The sequence below is a fragment of the Balearica regulorum genome, chromosome 2 (assembly GCF_011004875.1).
Source record: "Balearica regulorum gibbericeps isolate bBalReg1 chromosome 2, bBalReg1.pri, whole genome shotgun sequence".
NCBI lineage: Eukaryota > Metazoa > Chordata > Aves > Gruiformes > Gruidae > Balearica > Balearica regulorum.
Window position 1 is genome coordinate 134,983,005 of NC_046185.1, and position 15,146 is coordinate 134,998,150.

The 15,146-nt window shown below is 42.4% G+C and overlaps 1 protein-coding gene across 5 annotated transcripts in view; it reads right to left on the minus strand.

The window, feature by feature from the left end:
- Positions 1 to 15,146, minus strand: part of HDAC9 (histone deacetylase 9) — a 484,789-nt gene that overhangs the window by 277,053 nt on the left and 192,590 nt on the right. For 3 of the 5 annotated variants that reach the window (XM_075746058.1, XM_075746055.1, XM_075746059.1), the window contains one exon: positions 4,854 to 4,916. In XM_075746058.1, coding sequence (XP_075602173.1) covers positions 4,854 to 4,875 — 22 coding nt within the window. In that variant the 5' untranslated portion in view covers positions 4,876 to 4,916. The other 2 variants (XM_075746057.1, XM_075746056.1) reach the window with 2 other exon arrangements.

The window sequence follows — 15,146 nt, forward strand, 5'->3', positions numbered from 1 at the left end:
GAAGCTGGCAACATTGGTCTGTACTCAATGTCTTCTCAATAACCTAAAACAAAAAAAGCAGCTTCATTTCATTTTACCCCATTTTTGTTCAACTGAGTTCATAACCAATGTCTTGTCCAGCATACCTTCCTGGGCAGAGCCTCCACTCAAAACCAGTGAGATTTTAACTACATAAGACCGACAGGTCTGTGTTGCTTGTCTCTTCTCATTGTATTAATTGTTAAGGCTAAGGCCTTACTCTTCCGTAACAATTAATTCAAATACTTCAGCTACTACTATGAAGCACTAGATTTTTTTCTACCTAGCCTTTACGACAGGCATTGAAAAAGCTTCTCCGGCTGTTATCCAGAACTTCCCTGAATTGAATTTTCACACTCAATTTTTTTCATTACTCTGAAGAGAATCACAAAGTAAAAGCTCAGCATATCTATTCTCGTTCTCTCTGAAGAGTCATTGCCTGAGATGTCACATATGCAATATTTTCTATCTGTAAGTTTACCTTACCTGATTCAGATACGCAAATATGTCGTGAATATCAGAGCAAACCTTTAGCTGAATTTGCTCTCTGCAGCCTCTCCACAGGAACAGTTGCGCATGTGAAAGCTTCGTTTGGCCAGAAAAAAAAACAGGAGAGAAAATTCTGCTTTTTTCCCAGAAAGCAATATAAATGCATGTGTACAAACGTGGCCACGCAATAGATACAACATATGAGATAAATCTCATACATCGGGGTTTACTGAGGGAAGATAGCTCGTGAGGACCTGTCAGCCCACGTACAGAATGATGCATGTAGCATTGATTCTGTCATTTATAGTCAAGTGACACAGCTTGAATTTCCTGACTGGTGCAGAGAATAAAATACTGTGAGTACATTCACTTACTACATTTCTGAAATTGCAGGTGTTTTGCAAGCCTGTAGGTAGATGAAGTCAATCAAATTAATCATTCTGAATCATTATATTCCCCTTAGAATAGTTTTGCTCTATAGATTCCTGAGTCTGACAGGTATCATTTTCCGTACTCCACAGAAGTGTTAGCTGACGCAAGCAGAATTGCGTAACTTGCTCAGGTCACCTGTCAATTTGGTGATGAGCCAAGGCTTTAAGCTCAAGATCTCCTTGAACTCTTGATTTTTCAACACATCAGCTTTAGGCAGGAAGCAGAGAATGCCTTATCCAATAAAAGCCAAGGTGGAATTTAGGCAGGCCAGTGCAAGTACGTCAAACTATGGGCAGTGAAGCAAATGTAGCAACCTTACCCTTTGGAAAAACAGCACAATATAGTAAATTAATGAACGAGTTAATGAACTCGGCATTACTTCTTAAAGTCCCCCATGTACAGATACCAAAGCTGGGTAGGCTCCTTCTTCTCCTTCACACAACTGACATCTATTTGAGTAATGTAGCCATGCATTAGTTATTTGTTGACTACATTTTAATGAGCATTCTTGTCATGGACTGTGCTGCACCAAATGCTTTTTTTCAAGGACTTACAGTTTACTTGTATTGTGGTAAGATTAAGAGGCCAGCTGAATGCTAGGGTCCACTGTGGCAGTGCACACACGTGGAAGTTGAGACTTTTTGGGTAAAATTAAAGCAACAGCATAATTAAATAGTAATTCCACCTAAATAAGAGGCTTTAGACTCCAGATCTATTTTTTTAAATCATGAAACTAGAACAATTACGGTATCAAATAAGAATACATCAGCATCATTTTCTTAAAGACGCACAGCACTTACTGCTGCATTTTAGAGCAACAGTACCATATGGAAGAATCTAGTTCAGTCTTCTCAAGATAGCTGAAACTGCTCTCTGCTGTAAGGTGTAGGTGTCTGCAAATTACACAGCTTCTTGAGTCAGTAGTGATCTAGGTTGCTCCATTCATAATTAGATTTTTGATTGGTACCTATCCAGATCATCTCATTCATAGTATGATTTACAAGTGGGGATGGAGACAGACAGGCAAAGCAGTAATTGAGGGAATACCAGAAGAACTGCTTCTCATGACAGAAGTATTTCCCATGCCTGCTATTGTCAGAAATTTCTTAGACAGTTTGCTTTGCAAATACGTATGCATTGGCCATTGAATCTATCCTCCCTGAGGGTGGCTCCAGCCCAGTTTAAAATCAGAGTTGCATAATACATGCCCATTGCATCTGTAAACTAGCAAACCTAGAAATCCATTGAGTGTTTAAGTTGTGCTTGCTTCAACAATATCAAGGGTGCAGGCTGTGAATGTTCAGGGATCTGCTCTTTTCTTAAATATCTGCAACTTTTTAACCTGAGCAAAAGTCACATACATGCCAGTGAAGATAACTTGAAAGTAAGGGCACTGCGATAAGCAAAATTCAAATGACTGATTCAAGCTACTCCAAACACTAGAGCACATTGTCATACCCTGGCTATTTCTTTCTCCCCTATATGCAGCATAGAGGGAGACAATACCTGCAAAGTTATCAGGCCTGATCCTGCAAGACCCTGAAATTCAAGGGAACTGAAGGTAATCGACAGCAGCACCAGGCTTTGTGGTTTCATGTGACAGGAATTAAACTGCAGACTACGTACAATGTCAACTACTTGCAGTCTAGTTGTGTATTTTAAAGGCCAACAGAAACAACAAGGAATATTTTGTGTTCTATAGAATATATATTTAAACATCTTTTACCTGGATAATGTTCTTGACTAAGTTGTTTGTTTTTTTTTAAAGTCTAAACCCCTCCCCCTCCCTCCCCCCCCACTATTCTACATGGTACTACAGGGGAAATTGTTTATGTTATATGGGCCTAATGTAATATCAGATAAAAATCAACTGTTACATGATATTCTTGTCTCCAGTGAAGAAAAGCAAAGCTATAAACTTACAGAAAATTACCTCCCTTTCTTGTGTTTCAAATGAGAAAATTGCTATTACTCAAGCAACGTTAGTTGGCAGTTACAAGGTAGCACAGTGAGCTAGAAAACCAGATTTTCACTTGTGTACAGCTAACTTCAACTTGACATAGTATTAAAAAAAACCCAAGGGGAGGGAGAGGAAACAGTCTTATCTCTGTGACCAATACAAAAGCACTGGACACCTGCTGAGCTGTTCAGGAAAACCAAACAAAAGCAATAATTCTTGAACACTCTAGATGGCTTTGCAGAACTATAACACTTTCAGAGAAACTTCTGCTTTTACCCCCTGTTTTTGCAGGAGCTTCGTTGTTCGTATTTGTAAACAAGTCTTTCACCTGATTTCTGTCCTTGACAAAGGAACTGTAATTGGTGATCAACATCTCTTCTAGATGGCTAAAGAAACAGTAAATTCTTTGAGAGATCCAATAAGAAACAAAGCAACCCAGCAGCTTTATAAAGGAATAGAAAAATTACCAATCTTAAATGTTACCAGTTGGAAGTCTCTATTCCTCTTAGATATTCTCATTATTTTAAACTGCACATAAAGCTTTTCCCTCCTATAATCATAAAGCTTCCCTCAGTCTATAATCATTATGAGGTAGCCTTGGCTTTCTACATTGAAAAACACTAATCATGAGGTTAAGACATACCTAAGTCTTTTCTAACAGGAAAGACAGTAACATTTGACACAATATCTCACAATTTATTTTCATATCTGAAACTAGAAGTCTACTCTAAAATTGTATGTAAGAAAGAAACACAAGTAAAACTTTAAGGTTTTTTTCTATAAAGCAGATAAAGAAACAGGTTTTTTCAAACAAACAAACATGGGCTCAACAGGTGTACCAAAACAGGCAATATGTGAAGAGAGTGGTGGTCTACACGCATAATCTTTAAAACTGAGAAGCCCTGCCAAGTTTCGAAAAAGAAAAAGAAAAAGAGAGAAAAAGAAAAAAAGAGGTAAACTAAGACTAAAGTTCATGTAAACAATTCACCCTGCATTCTACATATAGGTCCTCTATAAAGCTACCTTTATGAAAAACAAAGTCAGAAACCTAGGATTGAAAAGATATAAAGCAGATAACCTTTTGCCTCAAAGGACAGAGTTTCAGCCTAGTAAAAACAAAACTGGAATTCACAGAGTTTAAGAGAGAATGGACAAGAGTTACCTGAAATTTTGACTTTTTTAGCTGTCTAAATTGACATTTTATCTGAATGGCAACAATTCTTCCAACTTAATCCATCCTGAGTACATCATTAGCAGGTCTCAAACATAGCTAGCAAAGAAACTATAAAATACAAAGATAGCTTCAAATACATGAGGAAACGTCCAGTGTTCTCTCAGGACAGCTTTGAAATGCCTTCATTAAAAAACACATCCAATTTATGTCTCAGCAAGTCATTACATATGACTACCATTGCCAGGTTCCCAAATATTTTTAAAGTAACAAAATAACCCATGCATATTAAAAACATTTTAAAGTAACACTGTCATGAAAACAGAAAGGGACTAGTATTAAACTCCCTTTGTTTGCAAACTAGAGAAAAGGAAACTCACAGAAGGACCAAATCCTGTTTACAATAGACCTATGACCAGAATTGCCTATGAGGGGTTCTAACTGCAGCCTCTGACAAGGGCTGTCTGAGGAAGCCTCTCTCTGTGAAGAAGCCTGTACCACGAGCCCCATTTTGCAACCACACAACAAAACAAACAAGGAATCCCAAACTAGATTTCGGTTGTGAGCGTTTTGCTCTGGCTGGAAAGCAGCAGACTGAAGGAGACAAACTCCCCAGAAAAGCAGAAGCTGCTATCTAACATATTACCATAAATATTTAACAACAACTTACATAAAGCCCACAAAAACAAAGTCACTTCTTTAAAGGAAGGGTGTTTTCTTGTCATGCTAGGCTGTATTTTCCCGGTCAGCCACTGAAGTCTGAGATACGGAGCTGTCTCTTACCTGAGCTGATCATACTGTGCATTCTTTGCTGAGCCAAGAGCTGTTCACGTCCAGAAACCCCATCTGAGGAAAAACACGATTCACTCTCGTAAATTGTCTGCAGCATATTCCAACTGGTCTGCACTTCAGCTACATGAGAGATTCATCACTGCACTTGCACAGGGGCGTCGGGCATGACCCTCTGCAGTCCTACCTCCTCCAGTGAGGGTTGTAAAATAATACGCTTCGGCAATTAGCAACGTCTAGGCATTTGCACAAGTATCTATCGGGAGAGGGGAAAAAAAAACCCCAAACCTCAAATCCACTCTCAGCAGCCCCCGCCTGCTGGAAGGGAGCCGTGAGCGTGCGGGGGGCTGTGCGCTGCCGAGTTTGAGCAGTTGCGTTCGGGCAGCCAACGGCAGGTGGAAGAAGAAATGAAGAAATATCTCTGCGCTTTGGGATTTCTGGTGCGGCAGGGGGGTGGGGGAAACACAGCCTCTTAAAAACCATCAAACAAAATAAGCCCCATTTCCAGGGACCGGGAGCCCCCGAGGGTTTTGTCTGAATTACCCCAGCCCGGACCAGTGTTGCTGTCCCCGCGCCCCTCTCCTCTCCCGGGCCGGCTCTCCCTCGGCCGGGCGGCCGGGCGAAGTTGGCGGGAGCAGCAGCAGCGATAACTCATTTGCATTTGAATTGACACCCGCGTGGCCCAGCAGCGGCAGAAATAGAACAATGGCCGGCCTGAGCCAAAAATAGGTCAAGTATGGCCGGGTGATTGGAGCCTGCATTAATGTGTTTAAAAATACCACAGCAAACACAGCTGTCCAGTCTCTGTCTTTCAAACCGCCGGCCGTCCTTCCTCGTCGCTCGGCCTCGAGCGCGATTAACCCCTTCCTCCTGCCCGGCCCGTTTCGGTGGGGAGAAGCCAGGGAGCTAGGAAGGGAAGGCAGGGAGTGGGACAGAAACACTCCTGGCCCGGGACTTGCGCCCCTCTCCCTCCTTGCCCTCCCCCGGGGAGTATTTTGTGAAAAGCGAGCAAAACGCCACGGCCGCTGAATCGGTCCTAAAATAACGCTGGGAGGTTTTGCTGGCGATGTGGTTTCTGCCTCGCCCACGCGCAGCCATCCTGCTGTTCTATTTTTGCTGCCCGTTTCTCTGGCTACGCCGCAGTTGGCTTTGGCGGGGGAGCCGGGCTGCTGCCTGCTCCCTGCAGGACCTGCAGCCGCCTCGGGAGAGGCGATTTCTGAAGCTAACAGGGCTGGGGAGAGAGCAAAAGCTGGGGGCAGATGTTAACAAGGGACCGAGTTTTGTGCGTTCGGTTATAAGCAGCCTTTCCGTATTTAGCACGCTTGATATAATTCTTCTAGTAAGTCACCAGTTGTGGCACAGCACGTTAGACACGCTCACCGACTATGCATTATTCGGTTGACTTGCTAAAATTTGGAGAGGGGCTGAGCAGCTCACACTTATTTTTAGAAGCATTAGGCAATTTGTGCTGCATCTTTCTCAGTTTTACAAGATGATGTGCTTTCAGAAGAGCAGCGTTCAACAGCATATCAGACAACAGCACCACGCTCCTCTGTGTCTTGCAGGTTTCACACATGCTATATGAGGTTTATTTTTCATAACGGTATTTCAAAAGTTGCATATCTTGTTTGCTGATTAATATACCTATATGTAGGTAAGTTTCCTTTCTCTGTTACAGATGGTACTTTACTTCTCAGGGACCTGCTCTGCCTTACAGCACTTGTTACACAGCTGACCAAAGTCTGTCAACTACCTACATACATGATACAGCACACTGACCACTCACCTACAAAAATTATGAGTCCCCTTCCACGTTCCTGCTTTAGGGGTGAAACAGTGGCAGTGGGACGTGATTCCTCACCAGAATCAACAAGCCAGTGCAGAGGTGATTTCAGAGATTTCTAGAAATCCACCAAATTCTCAACTATCTCCATCACTTTTTGCTCCTAAGGATGCAAGAATCTCCTGATACTTGAGGCTTGGTTCTGCATTTTGGCTGACAATCAGCTGTCTGATCTTCAACTAACATGACACACTGTAGCCAAGAGCTACAATTTTTTTTTTTAAACTTCTCATAATTGTATCACTGAAGAAAAGATTCACAATAACAAAGTACTGTGATATTTGGATACTTGATGGCACCTGAGAGGTCTGTGGCTTAGGTCTCCTCCATTATCCCAAATCTTTGCTTCCTCCATGTGCCAGATGACCTAGTCCTGCTTAAGAGTAAGGACCCGTCCCCTGGACAGACAGAGACTGCAGCAGCTGACACCAGAATTTTCATAGAAGAATAAAATCATTTAGGCTGGAAAAGACCTTCAAGATCATCGAGTCCCACCGTTAACCTAGCACTGCCAAGTCCACCGCTAAACCATGTCCCTAAGTGCCACGTCTATGCATCTTTTAAAAATCCCTAGGGATGGTGACTCAACCACTTCCCTGGGCAGCCTGTTCCAGTGATTGACAACCCTTTTGGTGAAGAAATTTTTCCTAATACCCAATGTAAACCTCCCCTGGCACAACTTGAGGCCTCTTCTCTCGTCCTATCACTTGTTACTTGGGAGAAGAGACCAACACCCACCTGGCTACAACCTCCTTTCAGGCAGTTGTAAGCGCGATAAGGTCTCCCCTCAGCCTCTTTTCCTCCAGGCTAAACAACCCCAGTTCCCTCAGCCGCTCCTCATAAGACTTGTGCTCTAGACCCTTCACCAGCTTCGTTGCCCCTCTTTGGACACGCTCCCGCACCTCAATGTCCTTCTTGTAATGAGGGGCCCAAAACTGAACAGTGTTCAAGGTGCAGCCTCATCAGTGTCGAGCACAGGGGGATGATCACTTCCCTAGTCCTGCTGGCCACACTATTCCTGATACAAGCCAGGATGCTCTTGGCCTTCTTGGCCACCTGGGCACACCGCTGGCTCATATTCAGCTGGCTGTCGACCAACACCCCCAGGTCCTTTTCTGCCAGGCAGCTTTCCAGCCACTCTTCCCCAAGCCTGTAGCGTTGCAGGGGGTTGTTGTGACCCAAGTGTAGGACCCAGCACTGAGCTTTGTTGAACCTCACACAATTGGCCTCGGCCCACCAACCCAGGCTGTCCAGATCCCTCTGCAGAGCCTTCCTACCGTCAAGCAGATCAACGCTCCCACCCAAAATGGTGTCGTCTGCAAACTTACTGAGGGTGCACTCAATTCCCTTGTCCAAATCACTGATAAAGACATTAAACAGAACTGGCCCCAGTACTGAGCCCTGGGGAACACCGCTTGTGACTGGCCACTAACTAGATTTAACTCCATTCACCACAACTCTTTGGGTCCGGCCATCCAGTCAGTTTTTATCCAGTGAAGAGCATACCCGTCCAAGCCATGAGCAGCCAGTTTCTCCAGGAGAATGCTATGGGAAATGGTGTCAAAGGCTTTACTAAAGGCTAGGTAGACAACATCCATAGGCTTTCCCTCATCCACCAAGCAGGTCACCTTGTTATAGAAGGAGGTCAAGTTAGTCACGCAGGACCTGCCTTTCATAAACCCATCCTCATCAGGCCTGATCACCTGGTTGTCCTGTACCTGCCACGTGATGGCACTCAAGACGATCTGCTCCATCACCTTCCCAGGCACCAAGGTCAGACTGACAGGCCCGTAGTTCCCAAGATCCTCCTTCCAGCCCTTCTTGTAGATGTGCATCACATTTGCTAACCTCCACTCAACTGGGACCTCCTAATAAATGATGGAAAGTGGCTTGGTGAGCACCTCCACCAGCTCCCGCAGTACCTGGGGGTGGATCCCATCCAGCACCATAGATGTGTGTGTGTGTAAGTGGTGTAGCAGGTCGCTAACAATTTCCCCTTGATTATGGGGGCTTCATCCTGCTCCCCTTCCCTGTCTTCCCCCTCAGGGGGCTGGGTTCCTTGAGAACAACTGGTCTTACTACTAAAGACTGAGGCAAAGAAGGCTTTAAGCACCTCAGCCTTTTCTTCATCCTTTGTCACTATGTTTCCTCCTGCATCCAATAAAGGATGGAAATTCTCCTTAGCCCTCCTTTTGTTGTTAATGTATTTAGAGAAACATTTTTTTTATTGTCTTTTATGGCAGTAGCCAGATTAAGTTCTAGCTGAGCTTTGGTCCTTCTAATTTTCTCCCTGCATAACCTCACAACATCCTTGTAGTCCTCCTAAGTTGCCTGCTCCTTCTTCCAAAGGTCATAAACTGTCTTTTTTTTTTTCCTGAGCTCCAGCCAAAGCTCTCTGTTCAGCCAGGCTGGTGGTCTTCCCTCAGGCTGGTCTTCTGGCACACGGGGATGGCGTGCTCCTGCACCTTTAAGATTTCCTTTTTGAAGAATGTCCAGCCTTCCTGGACTCCTTTGCCCTTCAGGACTGCCTCCCAAGGGACTCTGTCAACCAGGCTCCTAAACAGGCCAAAGTCTGCCCTCCAGAAGTCCAAGGTGGCAGTTCTGCTGACCTCCCCTCCTTACTTCTCCAAGAATTGAAAACTCCATCATTTTGTGATCGCTACGCCGAAGACAGCCTCCAACCGTCTCATCATCCACAAGTTCTTCTCTATTGGCAAACAACAGGTCCAGCGGGTTGCCTTCCCTAGTTGGCACCCTCACCAGCTGTGTCAGCAAGTTATCTTCCACACACTCCAGGAACCTCCAAGACTGTTTCCTCTCCACTGTATTGTATTTCCAGCAGAAAGTAAGTTCAAGTCCGCCATGAGAACAAGGGCTAGCGGTTGTGAGACTTCTCCCAGCTGCTTATAGAATACTTCATCTGCCTCTTCATCCTGGCTGGGCGGTCTATAACAGACTCCCACCATGATATCTGCCCTGTCAGCCTTCCCCCTGATTCTTACCCATAAACACTCAACCCTATTGTCACCATCATCAAGTTCTAGACAGCCCTAACATACAGGGCTACCCCACCACCTCTCTTTCCTTGCCTATCCTTTCTGAAGAGTTTACAGACAGTCATTGCAGCACTCCAGTTGTGCGAGTCATCCTACCATGTTACTGTGATGGCAACTGTGTCATAGTTTTCCTGCTGCACAATGGCTTCCAGCTCCTCCTGTTTGTTGCCCATATTTTGTGCATTGGTGTAGGTGCACTTCGTTTGGGCTATCAACCCCACCGCCATTTTGGGGGGAGAAGCCCTAATTCCTATGTGACTGTCCTCAGGCACTTCCACGGTTTCTAACCCATCAAGAACTCTTGCGCCTTTGCTGTTGCATGGCTCTCCATCCCCTACCTCCAAGTGAGACGGCAGACCAAAGGACCTCACTAGCACACCATCCCTCAAGCATTCGCGTGCCATCCCCAGGCTTGTCTCTATGAGCTTGGGTTTATCCCCTTCCCCCTTCAAATCTAGTTTAAAGTTCTTTCAATGAGCCCTGCTAACTCTGATGGAAAAATCCTTTTCCCCCTTTGAGACAGGTGTACCACATCTGTCGCTAGCAGGTCTGGTGTCATGTTTTCCCTATAGGATCCTCAAGTTAGCACCTATTACTGCTCAACAGCCCCCCTCGTCTTGCCTTCTCCCAGTTTTTGCCAGGAGCACTCCCCCCGGGGAAGCGGTGAAGCTCTGCAGACAGCAAACACCAGCTCTGCAAAGGGGCAGGGACCCGGGAGCGGCAGCACAGTGACAGGCAGGGTGTTATAGTGCAGGACGGGACAAACACCACACACACCATTGTACTATTGACAGCTGACAATTTGGTACCATGAATATTTAACCCAAATGTTTTGTGGGAAATACGCGGCACTTTGATGGTGCAGGGCAGATGTTTAACATGAGTGGAGGGGGGATCACCAGTAGAAACAGAAATCTTCGCTAACACAGAAAAAGCTTTTTATAGACAGAAGTAAATAAAAAAGTAGAATTGTGTATGCCCTTGAGCCAACCAGAACACGACCCTGTTTAGTGATTCAGTGCTTCAAAATAATCAAGTCTCATATTACACGGAAACACTGGAAGAATAAGTTAAAAACAGGTCAGAACACGGAAAAGCTGGAGTGTGGGATCCCAGTATTAGGTACCCATATGTGTTTATAACTTCTTACATATACAGCTGCATTTTAAAGATAGCATTCACAGCTCTGACTGACTTCAAATACTTCAGTAACTAAATAAAAGCAAACTATTTTCAAGAGTACAAATGTACATTCAGATATTTAGCTACAAGTGTTCTTAATTTTGGCGTATGTATTTTAAACTGACAGACACAAACTATCCTATGTTAGCTAATTCACAGACCATAATAACTACAGCATTGTGCATTATATTTTAGATTATATATATAAAAATATATTAAAATATTTTACTTATTAAGTCAGTCACCCCAAAGGTAGGGCTTTTACAACCTGAATTCTTCCGACTTGCTTCGATGTATTATGGGCCTACTTTGATACACGCTTAGCTTTAAAACACATGCGTAAATCTATCCCTTTTCAACATAATATTTAAGCACATGCTCAAATTCTATTGATCACAATAGAATTTAAGCACATAGTTAAACACTTTGCTGAGTCAGCCCAGCCTTTAACTGCACGATCACATGGGTTTAAATAGCTCCTTTACAGTCCCGCAGGGAAAGGATAAAGGGTTCATGCCTGAAGAAAATCTGGTTTTTATTTTTGAAGCTATGTATGTTATAAGGTGACATTTTCATACAGGAACATGAGGGGTTTTGTTCTGCTTTTTGAAATGCATTTCCTAAACTTGGAGAACTTTAATGATACTGGAGGTAAGAGTAAACTGTTGAAACGATTTAGCGCTGCTGAGGTGACTCTGAATGCAATCAGCAACTTTATAGAAAATGTAAGGCGTGTTAGTAGCACTAAGATCTCATTACAGGGGTTTCACAATGTGTTCCTCTTATTTGCCTTCTGAGTTGCTAAAAACAAATAAATATAAGGAAATTAAATCTGGAAACCGCATCAGTGCAAGATTAAGACTGAGAAATTAAGCACTCAAATTAGAAAGAGCTAAGATTTCTACTGCATTATTAACTCTGCAACATTATAATTAAGTAGCACTTTTCTTACTTTCCTTGTTAAGTACAAACAGTATATTACTGTTTGTTTTTAGCATATCCCATTTTTCACTCATGTTATTCTGGAGCATAGCCTTCATTAATATTAATAGCTTAGCTTCAGCTTTTGCAGTTTTCTTACTTGTAAATGAATTCTTGCATAGATTCTTCTGCCATATTGCTCAATTGTATCATATAAATATTACATACAAAATTAAATAAAGACATATTCTCTAGCTTCTAGTTGTATGCTTAAATGAGGATACCACAGTCTTACAGGTCTCCTATTCAACCTTCCTTCAGCCCCTTTTTCATTTGGCAAGTATTCTATGAAAAAGCATCAGGTAATAACATGCATCAATATCCAACAATGCATAAACAAGTGGGAGCTAAATTAAGGTTATACGGGTAATATTAAATCTGGCCTATTTCAGTACTCAAGTTTTGAGTTCTAATCTCTGCAGCCTAAAGAGCTCCTATTTTTGTATATCTAATCACCAGGATTAAAATAAGAAAAAAAATTAACTATTGTACAGAACAGATGTTTCTGTAGCCACAGTTCATTAGATATCATTAGTGCCATGTGAAACCCACACGTCCAGCATAAATTACTACAGCTTATGCTAGAGGATTAACTACGTTAACGAACAGCAGAAGATTATTACCACAGAGTAGCAGATGGTTTGGGAGCAGAAAGAAATCAGGGGAGATGCTCAAGCAGTTTGGTACTGCTCCCTCCTGGAACTAAGGAACTGTATTCCAGACCCCCAGGGGAGTAAAAATGGATCACTGAATCCACATGGTCTGGTTGGAAAGATGTAGTGCAGGAATGTCTCTGATTAGTTTTCCGCGTAGCAAGCCTCTGGCTTCGCCTGTGCGGGAATACATGTTACTGCTTCTTTTCAGTGCCATGAAACTACATGACGGGCATTTTTCAAGTGAGGCGAAAACTGTGATTCTAAACATGTTTAAGCTTAATGCAAGCTTCAAAGGAATTTTCTGGGACAAAGAAAGGTATATCTGTAGCTTTAAGGGATTTTGTGACAAACAATGGGAGAATAATACAAAGTTTTGAGGATAAGGAGCGCTATGCTAGATAAATGTATGGGTCTCTACCATCTCGCATATAACAAGACAGAGAGTCTTGCATCTTTCTCATGCAAATTAGCTCGGGGTTTTTGGCACTAGTTCATGACTTATCACTTCTTTCTGCTCTTAAAATATACCCTTCCATTCGCATAAATAAGTCTACTCAAAATTAAGTCCTAGATTCAGCACAACACCTCAACAACACATTCTTGATTATAAGCACAAGGCTAAAGTTAAGCATATGCTTCAGGGCTTCATAAATTCAAGGGTACTTTCCCGAATCACAAAGCTCAAATAATATTTTAAATAACCAAAACAAACACACAGAAAGCTATCAAATAAATAAATAATATTTAGCTTAGGAAATACATACGAAATTCAATTATTCTGCTGACACAGTTATTTATCAGGTTGGAACTAAAATCTCCATATTTTGTGGCAAGGCTGAGGTAAATTGCATACAAACAACACAAGCCACATAGCCAAAAGCAACATCAGCTACTGACCAATAAATGCCTGTGACCAGCAAAGCACTTTGCCCCTTTTATGCCACTAATGAGGCAAGTAGAGATATGAGCACTACGAGATTTACTGGCCCTTCCATGTTGATGCCCAGCTTGCTTAGAGAGACTCTAGTCCATACGTGCCCTGCGTCTGCCACGTCTAGCTGCACCAGACACACTGGGATGGACAGACATAAAGCAACCCTAGAGCACACAACCCATGGGAGATTGCAATACGTTCAGTGTACTTCAGGCATTTCAAGCTTGTTGCACATATACTGAGCAGATAATCTGTACCTCTGCACAGCATTTTGCACAGGATTTCCTGATGCCGGGTAGTCTGGTAGATCAGATCAACCGACCTGGACATTGAGAGTTCCTGGATGACAGACTAACAAGTCCCTATGGCTGGAGAACCAAGAGGAACACCATCTCTAGCTTGTAGTATATGCCTAGGTTTAAGTGGTTTTTTGCATTTAAGCCAAGAAATGTAGGCCATGCTTGCTGTCTGGAGAGCCGTACTGTGAAAACCAATGGCTATGCAAAGGATTTAGGACCACAGCAGAAGACAGCCAACTAAATATGAGCTCCTAGGATTACACCAGGACCAAAAAGGCTCATAAAATCCTTGGATATATAAACAAGGTTATATTGAGTAACAGTAGTGAGGTGATATCCATATATCAAAGAGAATATTCTTGGGATACTGTAACTTGTTCCAGTATAGATACCTGAAAAAGAATGCTGAAAAACTGAGGATGGATAGACATGCCATAAGAAAAAAAAAAAAACAGGTTTGGAAATTGGAAACTCGAAGACCTGAGATACTAAGTTTACTGAAGAAGTTCAGAGGTGGCATGGCACTATCTGTATATACACAGGGCAAGATATTCAGTGGTGTAGTAAAATGCTCTATATTTTAAAAAACAAGGCTTTAAGAAAAATCCATCGATTAGAAAAACTCAAGCAAGAAGTGGGCACACATTTTAAACACATTTTAACCACTGCAGCAACATATAAATGAGCTTTACATCAAAAGCAGCCACATCTCTGGAAAGAAAGCTCTAACACATCTATAGACCAAATGTAACGAAGGTTTTATTGTAGGACCCGAAGTTATACAGGTCAGACTTGGTGATCATAGGTGTACCTCTGAAGCTACTAAGAACTAGTAAGAATTACTGCTTAACTGATAGGAATAATAAGAACTGAACAGAATAATTCTTCCTACATCAGGAATAGTTTTCTTATTTTAAGTCACCCTCTCCTGAAAAGCAGATGTGTATGTTCCTTTTTTTTTAAAAAAAAAATAAAAAAATCTAAAATATGTTTATTTTCCTGTGAGACATGGCAATTTTTACAAGAGTGGCACAATGGAGTTCACTATAAACATCTTAAAAAAAAAAAAGTCTTTGTGAAAAACAAAACAAAACTCATGGTTTTGTTTTGTTTTGCTATTCAAAGCTGCCCTTTTAACTCAAATTAGATCTCAAAAGTAGTCTTTCTAAATCTAGGCACGGAGTCATGGACTAGGTGGCTTTTACATAACATGCTACAACCACACTATAAAGTCACCTATATGGATTAGGACAACAATTTCTCTATTAAATTTTTAAGGGAGGAGAGTTTTTCTTAAATATTAAACAATTAGTATAGTTAGAGAACTGCCCTTACA